The sequence below is a fragment of the Fringilla coelebs genome (genome assembly GCF_963513975.1).
Source record: "Fringilla coelebs genome assembly, chromosome: 3".
Lineage (NCBI taxonomy): Eukaryota > Metazoa > Chordata > Aves > Passeriformes > Fringillidae > Fringilla > Fringilla coelebs.
In genome coordinates this window covers 1,771,157-1,792,084 of record NC_140030.1, presented here as the reverse complement: position 1 = coordinate 1,792,084, position 20,928 = coordinate 1,771,157, and the positions used below count along the sequence as shown (strand labels likewise).

Sequence of the window (20,928 nt, the reverse complement as noted above, 5' to 3'; positions counted from 1 at the left end):
TATGGGATTTATGGGTTTATGGGATTTTATGGGATTTTATGAGGTTTATGGGGTTTTTGGGATTTATGGGATTTATGGGATTTATGGGGTTTGCGGGGTTTATGGGTTTGTGGGGTTTTATGGGATTTTTGTGATTTATGGGGTTTTATGAGGTTTATGGGGTTTGTGCGGTTTTATGGGCATTTATGGGGTTTTTATTGGGGTTTTATGGGCATTTATGGGTTTATGGGATTTATGGATTTATGCGGTTTATGGAGTTTTAAGGGTTTGTAGGGTTTTGGGGGATTTATGGGATTTATGGGGTTTATGGGGTTTTATGGGCTTATGGGGATTGTGGGGTTTTATAGGTTTAGGGGATTTTATGTGGTTTTATGGGACTTGTGGGGTTTTGTGGGATTTATGGGATTTATAGGCTTTTATGGGGGTTCATGGGGTTTTATGGGCATTTTGGGGTTTTTATGGGGTTTTAGGTGATTTATGGGATTTATGGGGTTTGATGGGGTTCAAGGGGTTTTATGAACATTTATGGGGTTTTTATGGGGTTTTATGAACATTTTTGGGGTTTTTATGGGGTTTTAGGGAATTTATGGGTTTTTATGGGGTTTTAGGGCATTTTTGCGTTTCCACCGCCCCCACAGCGCCCCCCAAATTCCGGGGGACCCCCCTCCCCCTCCGTGACCCTTCCCAGCCCCCCAGATCGCCCCAAACCCCGAATCCCAAATCCCAAATCCCAAATTTCCCCCCCGCTCCTTTTGGTGCTGCCCCAAAACCCCTCGGGACCGCCCCAAGCCACGCCCACTCCGCGCCGGCCACGCCCCCGCGCCGCGCGCGCCGCTTACGTCACCCCGCCAGCGCTCGGCCACGCCCCCTCGCTTTGACCACGCCCCGTACCTACCCGCGCGGCTCTGGCCACGCCCCTATCCCCGCCCACCAAACCATATTTGGTATTCGACCACGCCCCCAGGAAGGGGCGGGGCCGGCGATCGCGCGCGCGCGGGATTCGAACGCGGCGCCCGAAAACGGCCGGAAAAGGCGGGAAAGGATCCGGGAATTGTCCGGGATCGGCACCGGGATCCGGGAATTGCCGGGAATCGGGAGCGGGGAAAGGATCCGGGAATTGCCGGGGATCGGCACCGGGAGCGGGACAAGGATCCGGGAATTGTCCGGGACCGGGAGCGGGAAAAGGATCCGGGAATTCCCGGGGATCGGCACCGGGAGCGGGAAAAGGATCCGGGAATTCCTTGTGATCAGCACCGGGAGGAGGATCCGGGAATTCCCGGGGATCGGCAGCGGGAAAAGCATCCCGGAATTCCCTGGGATCGGCACCGGGAGGAGGATCCGGGAATTCCTCGGGAGCGGCAGCCGCCGCCGGCGATCCCCGGACCGAGGTGGGACCGGCGGGAACCCCCGGGGCTGGGATCGCTCCCCAAAATCCTGGGATCCCCCCCCAAAACCCTGGGATCCCCCATTCCCAAATCCCATCCCTGGGCCGGGAGCCTCCCCCGCTCCACAATTCCCAAACTCGGGATCCCCCCGCCCGGGACCATCCCAGCTCCCGGTCCGGGATTTTGGGGATCCCCCCCCGTAATTCCCGGATCTGGGGCTCCCCCATTCATTCCCTGGTTTGGGATCCCCTGGGATTCCTTGGAATTCCCTCCGTCCTCCGGTCTGGGACCCCCAAATTCCCGAATCTGGGACCTTCCAGATCACGGGACTCCCTAAATTCCCGAGCGTGGGAATTCCCCCCAGTTCCCAAATTCCGGCTCCCCTCAATTCCCAAATCCGGGATTTCCCCAGTTCCCAAAATTCCCCCCAATTCCCAAATCCAGGATATTCTCAATCCCCAAAACTCCCCCCCAATCTCCAAAATTTCCCCCCAGTTCCCAAATCTGGGATTTCCACAATTCCCAAAATTTCCCCCCAATTCCCAAAATTTCCCCCAATTCCCAAATCTGGGATTTCCCCAATTCCCAAAATTTCCCCCAAATCCCAAATCTGAGATGCCCCAATTCCCAAATCTGGGATTTCTCCAATTCCCAAATCCTGTGCCCCTCCCCGTGTTTCCAAAATTTCCCCCAATTCCCAAATCCAGGAAAATCCCATATTCCCAATCCCCAAAATTCCCCCCCAGTTCCCAAATCCATCCCCCCCAGTGCCACCGGGGTCCCTCCACGTCACCTGGTGCCCCGCAGGATCGGCACCGGGATCAGGACCAGGACTGGGATCGGGATCGGGATCGGGACCGGCTCCATGGACGCCTTCCAGTCCCCGGTGCCCTCGTCCCGCCGGGACAAAGCGGGTGAGGAACGGCGGGAGGGTCCCACAGGGATCGGGATGTTTGATCCCGGGATGATCCCAAAAGGATCGGGATGGTTCCAGAGGGATCGGGATGTTTGATCCTGGGATGTTCCCAGAGGGATCGGGATGGTCCCAAAAGGATTGGGATGATCCCAGAGGGGGCGGGATGGTCCCAGAGGGATCAGGGTGTTTGATCCCAGGATGGTCCCAAAAGGATCGGAATGATCCCAGTGGGGTTGGGATGGTCCCAAAGGAATTGGGATGTTTGATCCCAGGATGATCCCAAAGGGACTGGGATGGTCCCAGAGGGGTCAGGAGGGTCCCAGAGGGGTCGGGATGTTTGATCCCAGGATGTTCCCAGAGGAATTGGGGTGGTCCCATAGGAATTGGGATGGTCCCAGAGGGGTCGGGGTGTTTGATCCTGGGATATTCCCAGAGGGATGGGGATGGTCCTAAATGGATCAGGATGTTTGATCCCAGGATGATCCTGAAGGGATCGGGATGGTCCCAAAAGGGATCGGGATTGTCCCAAAGGGGTTGGGATGGTCCCAGAGGTTTCGGGGTGTTTGATCCCAGGACGTTCCCGAAGGGATTCGGATGGTCCCAAAAGGATCGGGATGGTCCCAGAGGGGTCGGGAGGGTCCCAGAGGGATGGGGATGTTTGATCCCAGGATGTTCCCGAAGGGATTGGGATGGTCCCAAAGGGATCGGGATGGTCCCAGAAGGATCGGGATGGTCCCGGAGGGATCGGGATGTTTGATCCTGGGATGGTCCCAGAGGGATCGGGATGGTCCCAAAGGGGTTGGGATGTTTGATCCCGGGATGGTTCCAGAAGGATCGGGATGTTTGATCCCGGGATCTTCCCGAAAGGATCGGGGCGGTCCCAAAAGAGTCGGGATGGTTCCAGAGGGATTGGGATGTTTGATCCTGGGATGTTCCCAGAGGAATGGGGATGATCCCAACTGGATTGGGATGGTCCCAGAGGGATCGGGATGTTTGATCCCAGGATGATCCCAAAGGGATTGGGATGGTCCCAAAGGAATTGGGGTGTTTGATCCCGGGATGTTCCCGAAGGGATTGGGATGGTCCCAGAGGAATCAGGATGGTCCCAGAGGGATCGAGACGCTCCCAGATGGATCAGGATGTTTGATCCCAGGATGGTCCCGAAAGGATCGGGATGATCCCAGAGGGGTCGTGAAGGTCCCAAAGGGATGGGGATGTTTGATCCTGGAATGCTCCCAGAGGGATGGGGATGGTCCCAGAGGGATGGGGATGCTCCCATGGGGATGTTCCCAAGGGGATGGGGATGTTCCCAGAGGGATGGGGATGGTCCCAAGGGGATCGGGATGTTCCCAAAGGGATGGGGATTTTCCTATGGGGATGGGGATGTTCCTTTGGGGATGGGGATGTTCCCATGGGGATGTTCCCGAAGGCATCAGGATGTTCCCAGAGGGATCACCAGGACCCCAGGAGCTGTTCCAGGGGAACGCCCTCATCCCCAACCTGGGATCACGAACGGGAAAGGCCTGGGAAGGATCCCTGGGATGAATTCCAGAGACTGCTCCAAGCCCTGTCCGACCTTTCCTGGGACAATCCCACAGATTCCTGGGAAAGCTCTGCCAGTCTCTCCCCCTCCTCCTTCTCCCAGTTTTATCCCAGAGCACATCCGGGTGGGAAATCCCTGGGATCAGCTGGGATCGGTTTTCCATCCCATTCCCACCCCCGTTCCCATCCCCATTCCCGTCCCATTCCCATTTCCCATCCCTGTTCCCATTCCCATTTCCCATCCCCATTCTCGTTTCCCATTTCCTCTTCCCATCTCCCATCCCCATTCCCATCCCATCCCCATTTCCCCATCCCCATTCCTATCCCCATTCCCATTTCCCATCCCCATTCCCATTCTCGTTTCCCATTTCCCATCACCATTTCCCATTTCCCATCCCCATTTCCCATCCCCATTTCCCATCCCGGTCTCCCATTCCCGTTTCCCATCCCCATTTCCCATCCCCATTTCCCATCCCCATCCCCATTTCCCATCCCCATTTCCCATCCCCATTTCTCATTCCCATTTCCCATTCCCATCCCCATTTCCCATCCCCGTTTTCCCATCCCTGTTCCAATTCCCATTTCCCATTCCCATTTCCTATCCCTGTTTCCCATCCCCATTTCCCATCCCCATTTCCCATTCCCATTTCCCATTCCCGTTTCCCATCCCCATTTCCCATCCCTGTTCCCATTTCCCATCCCCATTTCCCATCCCCATTTCCCATCCCCATTCCCCATCCCCATTTCCCATTCCCCATTCCCATTCCCCATTTCCATTTCCCATCCCTGTTCCCATTTCCCATCCCCATTCCCATTTCCCATCCCTGTTCCCATTTCCCATCCCCATTTCCCATCCCGGTCTCCCATCCCCGTTCCCCATCCCAGCTCCTTGTGCTTCCCAGAATTCCCCTCTGGAATTGGGGCTGGATCTGCCGGATCTCCGTTTTTTGGGAACACATTCCTCCAGGGAACGGAGCTGGAAGGAGCTTCCCTAAAAATCTGGCTGAGGAATGGGCTCGGAGCATCCTGTGGGAATCGTGGAATATTTCCAGCTGGGAATCCCGACCATTCCCGGCTCTGCCGAGGATCCGTGACCCCGGAATCCCCTGGGATTTAAATCCCACTGCAAGGCTGGGAATTCCAGGCAGGAATTGTTCCCAAAATCCAACTGAATTTCCCCGGGAAGTTCAAGGCTGCTCCCTCCCCTCCCGAGGAGCAGATCCGGGATTTTCCCGTGGGATTGGCTGGTCCTGATCCCGGTGGGATTTCCCATGGGATTGGCTGGTCCTGATCCCAGCGGGATTTCCATGGATCGGCAGATTCCAATCCCAGTGGGATTGTCCGTGGGATGAGCAGATCCCGATCCCAGTGGGATTTTTCTGTAGGATCAGCAGATCCCAATTCCAGTGGGATTTTCCTGTAGGATCAGCAGATCCCAATCCCAGCAGGATTTTCCTTGAGATCAGCAGATTTGAATCCCAGCGGGATTTTCCTGTGGGATCAGCAGATCCCAATCCCAGCGGGATTTCCCATGGGATCAGCAGATCCCAATTCCAGTGGGATTGTGCATGGGATGAGCAAATCCCAATCCCACTGGGATTTCCCATGGGATCAGCAGATCCCAATTCCAGCGGGATTTTCCTGTGGGATGAGCAGATCCCGATCCCAGTGGGATATTTCCTATAGGATCAGCAGATCCTGATCCCAGTGGGATTTTCCTGTAGGATCAGCAGATCCCAATCCCGGTGGGATTTCCTGTAGGATCAGCAGATCCTGATCCCAGCAGGATTTTCCCATGGGATCAGCAGATCCCAATCCCAGCGGGATTTCCCATGGGATCAGCAGATCCCAATTCCAGTGGGATTGTCCATGGGATGAGCAAATCCCAATCCCAGTGGGATTTCCCATGGGATCAGCAAATCCCGATCCCAGCGGGATTTCCCATGGGACCAGCAGATCCCAATCCCAGCAGGACTTCTATGGGATCAGCAGATCTGAATCCCAGTGGGATTTCCTGTAGGATCAGCAGATCCCGATCCCATTGGGATTTCCCTGCAGTATCAGCAGATCCCGATCCCGGTGGGATTCCCCTGGTCTCACCGGGAATTCTCCCCGCAGATCCCGGCCCCGTGTCCGTGACCATCCCGGCCTCTCCCTTCATGCAGAAGTTGGGATTCGGCACCGGGGTCAGCGTCTACCTGATGAAAAGGTCGGGAATGTTCTCGGGAATTGCCGGTCCCGGGGATGATCCCGGTTTTCCTCCCCGGGATACGGGGCCCAGGGAGGGGCTTGGGATTTGCGGAGCCGGGAAGGAGCGCGGTGTTGTGGGATAACCCTGTCCCGGCTGGAATTCTGGGATTCAGGCTCCATTATTTTGGGATAACCCTGTCCCGGCTGGAATTCTGGGATTCGGGCTCCATTCCTGGGAATTCCAAGATTTGGGGCTCCATTGTTTTGGGATAACCCTGTCCTGTCTGGAACTCTGGGATTCAGGCTCCATTATTTTGGGATAACCCTGTCCCGGCTGGAATTCTGGGATTCGGGCTCCATTCCTGGGAATTCCAAGATTTTGGGCTCCATTATTTTGGGATAACCCCTTCCCTGGCTGGAATTTTGGGATTTGGGCTCCATTCCCGGGAATTCCAAGATTTTGGGCTCCATTGTTTTGGGATAACTCCTTCCCTGGCTGGAATTCCAAGGATTTGTGCTCCATTCTTGCAAATCCCAACATATTGGGCTCCATTATTTTGAGATAACCCTTTCCCGGCTGGAATTCCACGGATTTGGGGCTCCATTTTTCTGGGATACCCCTTTCCCTGGCTGGAATTTTGGGATTTGGGCTCCATTCCTTGGAATTCCAAGATTTTGGGCTCCATTATTTTGGGATAACCCCTTCCCTGGCTGAAATTTTGGGATTTGGGCTCCATTCTTGGGAATTCCAAAGTTTTGGGCTCCCTTATTTCGGGATAACCCTTTCCCAGCTGGAATTTTGGGATTTGGGCTCCATTCCCAGGAATCTAGGGATTTGGGCTCCATTATTTTGGGATAACTTTGTCCCAGCTGGAATCCTGGGATTTGGGCTCCATTCCTGGGAATTCTGGGAGTTGGGCTCCATTATTTTGGGACAACCCATTCCCAACTGGAATTCCAAGGATTTGGGCTCCATTCCTGTGAATCCCAAGGTTTTGGGTCCAATTTTTCTGGGATAACCCTTTCCCAGCTGGAATTCCAGGGATTTGGGCTCCATTCCTGGGGATTCCAAGATTTTGGGCCCCATTTTTCTGGGATAACCCTTTCCCAGCTGGAATTCCAGGGATTTGGGCCCCATTTTTCTGGGATAACCCTTTCCCAGCTGGAATCCTGGGATTCGGGCTCCATTCGTGGGAATTCCAGAATTTTGGGCTCCATTATTTTGGGATAACCCTTTCCCTGGCTGGAATTCCAGGATTTGGGCTCCATCCTTGGGAACTCCAAGATTTTGGGCCCCATTTTTCTGGGATAACCCTTTCCCAGCTGGAATTCCAGGGATTTGGGCCCCATTATTTTGGGATAACTTTGTCCCCGCTGGAATCCTGGGATTTGGGCTCCATTCCTGCGAATCCCAAGGTTTTGGGCCCCATTTTTCTGGGATAACCCTTTCCCAGCTGGAATTCCAGGGATTTGGGCTCCATTTTTCTGGGATAACCCTTTCCCAGCTGGAATTCCAGGGATTTGGGCCCCATTTTTCTGGGATACCCCATTCCCAGCTGGAATTCCAGGGACTTGGGGGCTCCACTCCCTCCCTCCACCATCTCCACCTGGGAACAGATCAAAATTCCCCTTTCCCCCTGAAAATTCCCCGCCGGGATCCGCAGCGGAGGGGGATCGGATCCCTTCCCCGCGGGAATTCCGTGGGAATTCCCGTTTTTTTCCCGGCCCAGGTCCCCACGGGGGCTGCCCCGCTCCCCGTGGGCCGTGAAGAAAATCAACCCCGGCTGCTCCCAGAGGCAGCGCAGCCTCTTCCAGCGGTGGCTCCGGGAGGAGGCGCGGACGCTCCGGAACCTGCGGCACCCCAACATCGTCGGTGCGGAATGCCGGGAACGCCGCGGGGCCGGGCGGGATGGGGACGGGAGGGATCCCCTGGGAATGGGGGGGTGGATCTGCTGGGAATGGGGATGGATCCGTTGGGAATGGAGGGGGTGGATCCGCTGGGAATGTAGGGGATGGATGTATTGGGAATGGAGGGGTTGGATCCATTGGGAATGGAGGCGTTGGATTTGTTGGGAATGGAGGGGTTGGATTTGTAGGGAATGGAGTTGGATCTGTGGGAATGGGGTTGGATCCATTGGGAATGGAGGGGATGGATGCGTTGGGAATGGAGGGGTTGGATTCGCTGGGAATGGAGGCGTTGGATTTGTTGGGAATGGAGGGGATTTGTTGGATTGTTGGGAATGGGGTTGGATCCATGGGAATGGAGGGGTTGGATTTGTTGGGAATGGGGTTGGATCTGTGGGAATGGGGTTGGATCCCTTGGGAACGGAGGGGTTGAATTTGTTGGGAATTGGGCTGGATCTGTGGGAATGGAGTTGGATCCATGGGAATGGAGGGGTTGGATCCCCTGGGAATGGAGGGGATGGATTTGTTGGGAATGGAGGGGTTGGATCCGCTGGGAATGGGGAGGGATCCCCTGGGAATGGAGGGGTTGGATCCCCTGGGAATGGAGGGGTTGGATTTGTGGGAATGGAGGGGATGGGTCTGTTGGGAATGGGGTTGGATCCATGGGAACGGGGAGGGATCTGCTGGGAATGAAGTTGGAGCCATGGGAATGGAGGGGTTGGATCCATGGGAATGGAATTGGAGCCTTGGGAATGGGGATGGATCCGCTGGGAATGGAGGGGTTGGATTTGTTGGGAATGGAGTTGGAGCCATGGAAATGGGTTGGATCCATTGGGAATGGGGATGGATCCATTGGGAATGGGGATGGATCCGCTGGGAATGGAGGGTATGGATCCGCTGGGAATGGGGTTGGATCCGCTGGGAATGGGGTTGGATCCCTTGGGAATGGAGGGGTTGGATTTGTTGGGAATGGAGTTGGAGCCATTGGGAATGGGGTTGGATCCATTGGGAATGGAATTGGAGCCATGGGTATGGAGGGGTTGGATCCATGGGAATGGAGGGGTTGGATCCGCTGGGAATGGGGATGGAGCCATTGGGAATTGAGGGGTTGGATTTGTTGGGAATGGGGATGGAGCCATTGGATTTGTTGGGAATGGAGGGGTTGGATTTGTTGGGAATGGGGTTGGATCCATGGGAATGGGGAGGGATCCACTGGGAATGAAGTTGGAGCCATGGGAATGGGGATGGATCCGTTGGGAATGGGGATGGATGTGTGGGAATGGAGGGTTGGATGCTTTGTGAATGGTTGGATCCATGGGAATGGAGGGGTTGGATCCATGGGAATGGAGGGGTTGGATCCATGGGAATGGGGTTGGATTTGCTGGGAATGGAGTTGGATCCATGGGAATGGAGGGGTTGGATCCATGGGAATAGAGGGGATGGGTCCGTTGGGAATGGGGTTGGATCCATGGGAATGGGGTTGGATCTGTGGGAATGGGGTTGGATCCCTTGGGAATGGAGGGGTTGGGTATGTTGGGAATGGAGGGGATCCATGGGAACGGGGAGGGACCTGCTGGGAATGGAGGGGGTGGATCCGCTGGGAATGGGGTTGGATCCATGGGAATGGGGAGGGATCCACTGGGAATGAAGTTGGAGCCATGGGAATGGGGTTGGATCCGTTGGGAATGGGGATGGATGTGTGGGAATGGAGGGTTGGATGCTTTGGGAATGGTTGGATCCATGGGAATGGAGGGGTTGGATCCATGGGAGTGGAGGGGATGGATCCATGGGAATGGAGGGTTGGATCCTTTGGGAATAGTTGGATCCATGGGAATGGGGTTGGATTTATTGGGAATGGAGGGGTTGGATTTGTTGGGAATGGAGTTGGATCCATGGGAATGGAGGGGTTGGATGCTTTGGGAATGGGGATGGATCCATGGGAATGGAGGGTTGGATCCTTTGGGAATAGTTGGATCCATGGGAATGGGGTTGGATTTGTTGGGAATGAAGGGGTTGGATCTGTGGGAATGGAGTTGGATCCATGGGAATGGAGGGGTTGGATCCATGGGAATAGAGGGGATGGGTCCGTTGGGAATGGGGTTGGATCCGTGGGAATGGGGTTGGATCTGTGGGAATGGGGTTGGATCCCTTGGGAATGGAGGGGTTGGATCCACGGGAATGGGGTTGGATCCATGGGAATGGGGTTGGATCCCTTGGGAATTGAGGGGTTGGATTTGTTGGGAATGGGGTTGGATCCATGGGAACAGGGAGGGATCCGCTGGGAATGGGGTTGGATCCATGGGAATGGAGGGGTTGGATCTGCTGGGAATGGGGATGGAGCCATTGGGAATGGAGGGGTTGGATTTGTTGGGAATGGGGATGGATCCATTTGGAATAGGGTTGGATTTGTTGGGAATGGAGGGGTTGGATTCATGGGAATGGAGGGGGCGGAGCCAGTTCCAGAGGGAGATGAGGGAGATTTGGGATCAGGGAATTCCAGCCCTCCCAGTGCCTCTGGAATTCCCAGGGAAGCCGGGGCTGCCCCCGGATCCCTGGGAGCGTCCAAGGATGGATTTGGAGCTCCCTGGGATCGTGGGAGGGCTCGGGGTTGGATTGGGATGGGACTGAAATCCAGGAATCCCCTCTGGAACGTTCCACGATCGTGGCTGCTCCCCCATTCCCACGGATCCCATTCCCACGGATCCCATTCCTGTCCCATCCTCATCAATCCCATCTCCATTCCCATGGATCCCATTCCCACAGATCCCATTCCCATGAATCCCATTCCCACAAATCCCATTCCCACGGATCCCATTCCCACGGATCCCATTACTGTCCCATCCTCATCAATCCCATCTCCATTCCTATGGATCCCATTCCCACAGATCCCATTCCCTTGAATCCCATTCCCACAAATCCCATTCCCATGGATCCCATTCCTGTCCTATTCTCATCAATCCCATCTCCATTCCTATGGATCCCATCCCAATCCCATGGATCCCATTCCCATTGTCAGGGATCCCATTCCCATGGATCCCACAGATTCCATTCCCACAGATCCCATTCCTATGGATCCCATCCCCACTGATCCCATGGCTCCCATTCCCATGGATCCCATCCCACGGATCCCACAGATCCCAGGGATCCCATTCCTATGACTCCCATTCCCATGGACCCCATGGCTCCCATTCCTATTCCTATGGATCCCATCCCAATCCTATCCCATGGCTCCCATTCCCATGGATCCTATTCCCATGGATCCCATTCCCACTGATCCCACGGCTCCCATTCCCATGGATCCCACAGCTCCCATTCCCAAGGATCCCACGGCTCCCATTCCCACGGATCCCGCAGCTCCCATTCCCAAGGATCCCAAGGATCCCACGGCTCCCATTCCCACGGATCCCACGGCTCCCATTCCCACGGATCCCATCCCAATCATCCCATTCCCACAGATCCCATTCCCATGGATCCCATTCCCATGGCTCCCACGGCTCCCATTCCCACGGCTCCCATTCCCACGGCTCCCATTCCCAAGGATCCCACGGCTCCCATTCCCAAGGATCCCACGGATCCCACGGCTCCCATTCCCACGGATCCCATGGCTGCCATTCCCAAGGATCCCAAGGATCCCACGGCTCCCATTCCCACGGATCCCACGGATCCCACGGATCCCACGGCTCCCATTCCCATGGATCCCATGGATCCCACGGCTCCCATTCCCATGGATCCCACGGATCCCACAGCTCCCATTCCCAAGGATCCCACGGCTCCCATTCCCACGGATCCCACAGCTCCCATTCCCAAGGATCCCACAGCTCCCATTCCCAAGGATCCCACGGCTCCCATTCCCACGGATCCCACGGCTCCCATTCCCATGGATCTCACGGCTCCCATTCCCATGGATCCCAAGGATCCCACATCTGCCATTCCCACGGCTCCCAAGGATCCCATGGCTCCCATTCCCATGGCTCCCACAGCTCCCATTCCCATGGATCCCACGGATCCCACAGTTCCCATTCCCATGGATCCCAAGGATCCCAAGGATCCCATTCCCACGGATCCCACAGATCCCACAGTTCCCATTCCCAAGGATCCCACGGCTCCCATTCCCATTGCTCCCATGGATCCCACGGCTCTCATTCCCATGGATCCCACAGCTCCCATTCCCAAGGATCCCACAGCTCCCATTCCCATGGATCCCAAGGATCCCACGGCTCCCATTCCCACGGATCCCAAGGATCCCACATCTGCCATTCCCATGGATCCCATGGATCCCACAGCTCCCATTCCCAAGGATCCCACAGCTCCCATTCCCACAGATCCCAAGGATCCCACGGCTCCCATTCCCATGGATCCCACGGATCCCAAGGATCCCACGGCTCCCATTCCCACAGATCCCAAGGATCCCATAACTCCCATTCCCAAGGATCCCATAACTCCCATTTCCACGGATTCCACATCTCCCATTCCCACGGATTCCACAGCTCCCATTCCCAAGGATCCCATGGCTCCCATTCCCAAGGATCCCACAGCTCCCATTCCCATGGATCCCACAGCTCCCATTCCCAAGGATCCCAAGGCTCCCATTCCCAAGGATCCCACAGCTCCCATTCCCATGGATCCCAAGGATCCCACAGCTCCCATTCCCAAGGATCCCACGGCTCCCATTCCCACGGATCCCGCAGCTCCCATTCCCAAGGATCCCAAGGATCCCACGGCTCCCATTCCCACGGATCCCACGGCTCCCATTCCCACGGATCCCATCCCAATCATCCCATTCCCACAGATCCCATTCCCATGGATCCCATTCCCATGGCTCCCACGGCTCCCATTCCCACGGCTCCCATTCCCAAGGATCCCACGGCTCCCATTCCCAAGGATCCCACGGATCCCACGGCTCCCATTCCCAAGGATCCCACAGCTCCCATTCCCACGGATCCCAAGGATCCCACGGCTCCCAATCCCACGGATCCCATGGATCCCACAGCTCCCATTCCCATGGATCCTAAGAATCCCATGGCTCCCATTCCCATTGCTCCCACGGATCCCAAGGATCCCGTTCCCATGGATCCCAAGGATCCCACGGCTCCCATTCCCATGGATCCCAAGGATCCCACAGCTCCCATTCCCAAGGATCCCACATCTCCCATTCCCAAGGATTCTACAGCTCCCATTCCCACGGATCCCAAGGATCCCACGGCTCCCACGGCTCCCATTCCCAAGGATCCCACGTCTGCCATTCCCACGGCTCCCACGGCTCCCATTCCCAAGGATCCCACGGCTCCCATTCCCATTCCCATGGCTCCCATGGCTCCCACGGCTCCCATTCCCATGGATCCCACAGATCCCAAGGATCCCACGGCTGCCATTCCCATGGATCCCACGGATCCCAAGGATCCCACGGCTCCCATTCCCACAGATCCCAAGGATCCCATAACTCCCATTCCCAAGGATCCCATAACTCCCATTTCCACGGATTCCACATCTCCCATTCCCACGGATTCCACAGCTCCCATTCCCAAGGATCCCATGGCTCCCATTCCCAAGGATCCCACAGCTCCCATTCCCATGGATCCCACAGCTCCCATTCCCAAGGATCCCAAGGCTCCCATTCCCAAGGATCCCACATCTGCCATTCCCACGGATCCCAAGGATCCCACAGCTCCCATTCCCAAGGATCCCACAGCTCCCATTCCCAAGGATCCCACAGCTCCCATTCCCAAGGATCCCACAGCTCCCATTCCCAAGGATCCCACAGCTCCCATTCCCAAGGATCCCACGGCTCCCATTCCCACGGCTCCTAAGGATCCCATTCCCAAGGATCCCACGGATCCCACACCTGCCGTTCCCAGGGTACCGGGCGCTGACGGAGGCTCCGGACGGGAGCCTCTGCCTGGCCATGGAGTTCGGGGGGGAGCAGTCGCTGTTCGAGCGGATCGAGGAGCGCCGCCAGCGGGGCCTGGGAATGTTCCCGGCCAGCACCATCCTGCACGTGGCCCTGAGCATGGCCAGCGGCCTCCAGGTACCGGGAAAAACCCGGAATTCCTGGGAAATGCCTGGGAAAGCCCCCGGGGTTCTGGGAAAACCCCGGGATTCTGGGATAAACGGGGGCGGAGGGAGCTCTGCAGCGGCTGGGGGGATGGGGAGGGGTGGGAGCTTGGGAAGGAATTCCCGGCTGGGCTGGGATTCCCAGAGAATCCCTGGATCCCTGGCAGTGTCCCAGGGTGGGTTTGGATCACCCTGGGATGGTGGGAAGTGTCCCTGGGATTGTGGGATTTGAGGTCCCTTCTCATCCCAAACCATTCTGGGATTCTGGGATCAGGGGTGCTCAGGATCCATCCCGAGGGTTTTTTTATGGGATTTGGGATAGAAAAGGGAAGGGAGACCCTTCCTGGAGTCCCCAATTCCCAGGGAAATCTCTGGATCGCCAAATTCCTTCCCAAGGACGAATCAGGATGGGGCTGGATGCAATTCCAGGCTGGGAGAGCTGGGAATGTGCAGCTGGATCGGGGGAGGATCCAGGGAATCCTTGGAGACTTTTCCAGAGGGAAAGGAGAGCTGGGATTTGGGCAAAGGCTGGAGGGGCAGGAGGCAGGGAATGGCTTCCAGTGGGAAAGGGGAGCTTGGGATTGTGGGATCTTGGGAAGGAATTCCCGCCTGGGCTGGGATTCCCAGAGGATCCCTGGGAATGTCCCAAGAAAGGCTGGAGCAGCCTGGGATTGGGGTTGGAATGGGATGGGATTGAAGGTCCGTGGATCCCATCCCAAACCATTCCGGGATTCTGGGTTCCAGGGCACTCAGGATCCATCCCCAGGGATTTTTATGGAATTGGGGGATGGAAAAGGGAAGGGAGACCCTTCCTGGAGTCCCCAATTCCCAGGGAAGCCCCTGGATCCCAAAATTCCTTCCCAAGGAGGGGTCAGGATGGGGCTGGATCCAACCCAGGAGAGCTGGAGAGGGATTTGGGAAAAGGGCCTGGAATGGCAGCACAGGGAACGGCTCCCACCATGGCCAGAGGGTCGGGATTTGGGGATTCTGGGGGATTCTGGGATCTTGGGAAGGAATTCCCAGAGGATCCCTGGCAGTGCCCAAGGCTGATCCATGCCATCCCCCAATCCACGGATTCCGAGCCACCCCTGGAGGTTTCCCGGCTGGCTCCAGGATTTCCCCTGGGTTCCCGATCCGACGGCTCTCCCCGGCATTCCCGGCATTCCCGGTTTTCCCCCTCCCATCCCGCAGTACCTGCACACGGAGCAGCGGCTGCTCCACGGCGACATCAAATCCCCCAACGTCGTCGTCCGCGGCGCCTTCGAGGCCGTCAAGATCTGCGACGTCGGCGTCTCCCTGCCCCTGGATGAGAACCTGACAGGTGGGAGATCCCGGGAATTCCCAGGAATTGGGGTGGAATGGGGGATTCCCATCCCGGTCCCGATATCCCTTTGAGCCCGTGATCCCGTTGTAGTGAGCGATCCCGTTCCTGATGCATTCCAATTCCCAATCCCATTCCCAATATCCCTTGATCCCGTTGCAGTGAGCGATCCCATTCCCACAGATTCCATTCCCATTCCCATCAATCCCACTCCCATTCCCATCGATCCCATTCCCATCGATCCCATTCCCATCGATCCCGCTCCCATTCCCATCAATCCCAAACCGTTGTTCCTGTTGTTCCTGCTATCCCGATGTTCTCGCTGTTCCCGCTATCCCATTCCCGCCATCCCGTTGTTCCCTCTATCCCGTTGTTCCTGCCATCCCGTTGATGTTCCTGCTATCCCGTTATTCCCACTATCCTGCTGTTCCCACTATGCCATGACCCCAATCCCATTGCCACCATCCCGTTATTCCCGCCATCCCGCTGTTGTTCCCTCTACCCCGCTTTTGTTCCTGCCATCCCGCTGTCATTCCCTCTATCCCGTTGTTGTTCCCGTTGTTCCCTCTATCCCATTGTTCCCTCTATCCCATTGTTCCCTCTATCCCGTTGTTCCCGTTGTTCCCGCTATCCCATGACCCCGATCCCATTCCCACCATCCCACTGTCGTTCCCGCCATCCCGCCGTCATTCCTGCTATCCCGTTGTTGTTCCCTCTATCCCGTTGTTGTTCCCTCTATCCTGTTGTTGTTCCCTCTATCCCGTTGTTCCCTCTATCCCATTGTTCCCTCTATCCCGTTGTTCCCTCTATCCCGTTGTTCCCGTTGTTCCTGCTATCCCATGACCCCGATCCCATTCCCGCCATCCCGCTGTCGTTCCCACCATCCTGCTGTCATTCCCTCTATCCCGTTGTTATTCCCTCTATCCCACCGTTGTTCCCGCAATCCCATTCCCGCTATCCCGTTATCCTGTTGTCATTCCCGCTCTCCCGCAGTGTCGGACCCGTCCCTGCGGTACGTGGGCACGGAGCCGTGGTCGCCGCCCGAGGCGCTGGAGCCGGGCGTTGTTCCCGCTATCCCGTTATTCCCGTTATCCCTCTATCCCGTTGTCATTCCCTCTATCCCTTTGTCATTCCCGTTATCCCGGTGTCATTCCCGGTCTCCCGCAGTGTCGGACCCGTCCCTGCGGTACGTGGGCACGGAGCCGTGGTCGCCGCCCGAGGCGCTGGAGCCGGGCGTTGTTCCCGCTATCCCGTTATTCCCGTTGATCCCTCCATCCCGTTATTCCCGTTATCCCGGTGTCATTCCCGGTCTCCCGCAGTGTCAGACCCCTCCCTGCGGTACGTGGGCACGGAGCCGTGGTCGCCGCCCGAGGCGCTGCAGCCGGGCGTTGTTCCCGCTATCCCGTTATTCCCGCTATCCCGCCGTCATTCCCGTTATCCCTTTGTCATTCCCGTTATCCCGGTGTCATTCCCGGTCTCCCGCAGTGTCGGACCCGTCCCTGCGGTACGTGGGCACGGAGCCGTGGTCGCCGCCTGAGGCGCTGGAGCCGGGCCTTGTTCCCGCTCTCCCGTTATTCCCGTTGATCCCATTATTCCCGTTATTCCCGTGATCCCGCCGTCATTCCCGTGATCCCGGTGTCATTCCCGGTCTCCCGCAGTGTCGGACCCGTCCCTGCGGTACGTGGGCACGGAGCCGTGGTCGCTGCCCGAGGCGCTGGAGCCGGGCGTTGTTCCCGCTATCCCGTTGTTCCCGTTATCCCCGTTATTCCCGTTATTCCCTCCATCCCGTTATTCCATTCCCGTCATTCCCGGTGTCATTCCCGTTATCCCGCAGTGTCGGACCCGTCCCTGCGGTACGTGGGCACGGAGCCGTGGTCGCCGCCCGAGGCGCTGGAGCCGGGCGGGGCCATCTCGGACCGCGCCGACGTCTTCGCCTTCGGCCTCACGCTCTGGGAGATGCTGGCGCTGAGCGTGCCCCACCTGCCCCCGGCCGGATCCGACGACGGTACCGGGAACGCCGGGAATGCCGGGAATGACGGGAATGCCGGGAGGAACCGGGAATGCCGGGAATGTCGGGGGGAGCCGGCAGGGGAAGGGGTCCAGGGAGCGCTCGGGAGGGAAATGGGTGGAGGGATCAGGGGAGTGGTATGGAATAATGGGATAATGGGATGGGATAATGGGATGGGATCAATGGGATGGGATAATGGGATGGGATGGGATAATGGGATGATGGGATAATGGGACGGGATAATGGGATGATGGGATAATGGGATGGGATAATGGGATGGGATGATGGGATAATGGGATGGGATAATGGGATGATGGGATGATGGGATGATGGGATGATGGGATGGGATAATGGGATGATGGGATGATGGGATGGGATAATGGGATGGGGTGGGTGGGATGATGGGATGGAATGGGATCTGTGGGAAGGGATGGGATGGGATCCAGGGGATGGAATGGGATGGGATAATGGGATGATGGGATAATGGGATAATGGGATGATGGGATAATGGGATAATGGGATGATGGGATGGGATGGGATCCAGGGGATGAGATCCAGGGGATGGGTGGGATGATGGGATAGGATCCATGGGATAATGGGATGGGATCCAGGGAATGGAATGGGGTGGGATAATGGGATAATGGGATGGGATGGGATGGGATGGGATGGGATGGGATGGGATGGGATGGGATCCATGGGATAATGGGATGGGATGGGATCCAGGGGATGGAATGGGATAGGATAATGGGATAATGGGATGATGGGATGGGATGGGTGGGTAGTGGCATAGGATCCATGGGATGATGGGATGGGATTCAGGGGGTGGGATGGGATCAATGGGATGGGATAATGGGTTAATAGGATTATACGATAATGGGATAATGGGATCAATAGGATGGAATCAAGGGGATGGGATGGGATGGGATAATGGGATGATGGGATGGGATCAATGGGATAGGAACCATGGGAAAATGGGATGGGATCCGTGGGACAGGATGGGATGGGATCCAGGGGATGGGATCAGTGGGTTGGGATATTGGAATGGGATGGGATCAATGGGATGGGATAATGGGTTAATAGGATTATAGGATAATGGGATAATGGGATCAATAGGATGGGATCAAAGGGATGGGAATGATTCCTGCTGGGAAAGGAGAGCTTGGGATTGTGGGATCTTGGGAAGGAATTCCCGGCTGGGCTGGGATTCCCAGAGAATCCCTGGATCCCTGGCAGTGTCCCAGGGTGGGTTTGGATCACCCTGGGATGGTGGGAAGTGTCCCTGGGATCATGGGATGGAAGCTCCATGGATCCCATCCCAAACCATTCCTGGATTCTGGGATCCAGGACACTCAGGATCCATCCTGAGGGATTTTTATGGAATTGGGGGATGGAAAAGGGAAGGGAGACCCTTCCTGGAGTCCCCAATTCCCAGGGAAGTCCCTGGATCCCAAAATTCCTTCCCAGAGAGGAATCAGGATGGGGCTGGATGCAATGCCAGGAGAGCTGGAGAGGGATTTGGGAAAAGGGCCTGGAATGGCAGGACAGGGAATGCCCAGAGGGTCGGGATTTGGGGATTTGGGGATTTTGGGATCTTGGGAAGGAACTCCCGGCCGGGCTGGAATTTCCAAGGATCCCTGGCAGTGTCCAAGGAAAGGTTGGGATCACCCAAGGAAAATCAGGAAGCACCAGGCTGGGATTGGGGCCGGGATTCCCGGGATCCACTGCCAACGGCCGCTCCTTCCCGGCATTCCAGAGGGTTTGGGGATTTTGGGATTTTGGAATTTTGGGAAGGCATTCCTGGCTGGGAGGGTGAGGAGGGGCTGGGCTGGAATTCCCAAAGGGTCCCTGGGAGCATCAGGAAGCGCCGGGCCGGGACTGGGGCTGGGATTCCCGGGAGCTGCTGCCCCGGGATTCCAGAAGGGTGGGATTGTGGGATCTTGGGGTGTTGGGATTTCAGGATTTTGGGATCTTGGGGTTTTGGGATTTTGAAATTTTGGGAAGGAATTCCTGGCTTGGAGGGTGTGGAGGGGCTGGGCTGGAATTCCCAGAGGATCCCTGGCAATGTCGGGATCACCCTGGGAAGGTCGGGAAGTGCCGGGCTGGGACCGGGGCTGAGATTCCCGGGATTCCTGGGATTGCCGGGGCTGGGATTCCGGGATTCCTGGGGCCGGGACTCCCGGGATTGCTGGGGCCGGGATTCCTGGATTCCCGGGATTCCCGGGGCCGAGATTGCTGTGGCCGGGATTCCTGGGATTGCCGGGGCCGGGATTCCTGGATTCCTGGGGCCGCGATTCCCAGGATTCCTGGGGCCGGGATTCCCGGGATTCCTGGGGTCGGGATTCCCCGGGCCGGGATTCCCGGGATTGCCGGGGCCGGGATTCCCGGGATTCCCGGGATTGCCGGGGCCAGGATTCCTGGGATTGCCGGGGCCGGGATTCCTGGGATTGCCGGGGCCGGGATTCCTGGGATTGCCGGGGATGGGATTCCTGGGGCCAGGATTCCTGGGATTGCCGGGGCCGGGATTCCTGGATTCCTGGGGTCGGGATTCCCCGGGCCGGGATTCCCGGGATTGCCGGGGCCGGGATTTCTGGATTGCCGGGACCGGGATTGCCGGGATTCCCGGGATTGCCGGGGCCGGGATTCCCGGTAGCCGCAGCTGACGTCCGCTCCCTCCTTCCCTCCCTCCTTCCCCCCCTCCCTCCCTCCGTCCGTCCGTCCGTCCGTCGGTCCGCGGTTCCCGGTGTTCCAGAGGAGGACTCGGGCTCGGAGGATTCCTGGGACGAGCGCTCGTACCTGGCGGCGCTGGGCTCGCGGCCGCCGCTGCCCCCGGAGGCGGCGCTGGAGCCCGAGCAGCGCCCGGTGCGGGAGCTCTTCTGCGCCTGCACCGCCCGCCAGCCCCGGGACCGACCCCCGGCAGAACGGATCGTGCGGGCCCTGCGCGGGGAGGGCGGCGGGAACCGCGACGGGAACGGGAGCGGGAGCGGGAACGGCGGGGGAGTGACCGAGGGGGAAACGGGAACAACGGAGACGGGAACGGGAACGGGGACGGGGACGGGAACGGCGGGGGAGTGACCGAGGGAACAGCGAAGGAATGACAACGGGAACGGGAACGGCGGGGGAGTGACCGAGGGGGAATGAACGGGAACGGGAACGGGGACGGGAAGGGCGGGGGAGTGACGAGGGGGAATGAACGGGAACGGGAACGGGGACGGGGACGGGAATGGGAACGGCGGGGGAGTGACTGAGGGGGAATGAACGGGAACGGTGGGGGAATGACCGAGGGGGAATGAACGGGAACGGGAACGGGAATGGCGGGGGAGTGACCGAGGGGACGGGGACGGCGGGAACGGGAACGTGGACGGGAAAGGCGGGGGAGTGACCGAGGGGGAGTGACAGCGAGAGAGAGAGCGGGAACAACGGGAGAGACCCCAGGAACAACGGGGAAATGACAACGAGAGAGACAACGAGAACGGCGGGGGAATGGCAACCGGAGAGAAAACGGGAACAGCGGGGGAATGACCGAGGGGGAATGAGAGCGGGAACAGCGGGGGAATGACGGCGGGAATGGGAGGGACAACGGGAACGGCGGGGGAATGGCAGTGGGAACAAC

The 20,928-nt window shown here is 57.7% G+C and overlaps 1 protein-coding gene across 1 annotated transcript; it reads left to right on the top strand.

Moving 5' to 3' along the window:
* Nucleotides 1–2,236: 2,236 nt before the first annotated feature.
* Nucleotides 2,237–20,390, top strand: PBK (PDZ binding kinase; the record flags this gene model as incomplete). Its single annotated transcript, XM_084201646.1, has 7 exons — nt 2,237–2,299; nt 5,962–6,052; nt 7,764–7,906; nt 13,794–13,963; nt 15,181–15,310; nt 17,145–17,315; nt 20,068–20,390. The coding sequence occupies exons 1-7, from the start codon at nt 2,251–2,253 to the stop codon at nt 20,388–20,390; spliced, it is 1,077 nt and encodes a 358-aa protein (XP_084057772.1). The 5' UTR covers nt 2,237–2,250.
* Nucleotides 20,391–20,928: the final 538 nt, after the last annotated feature.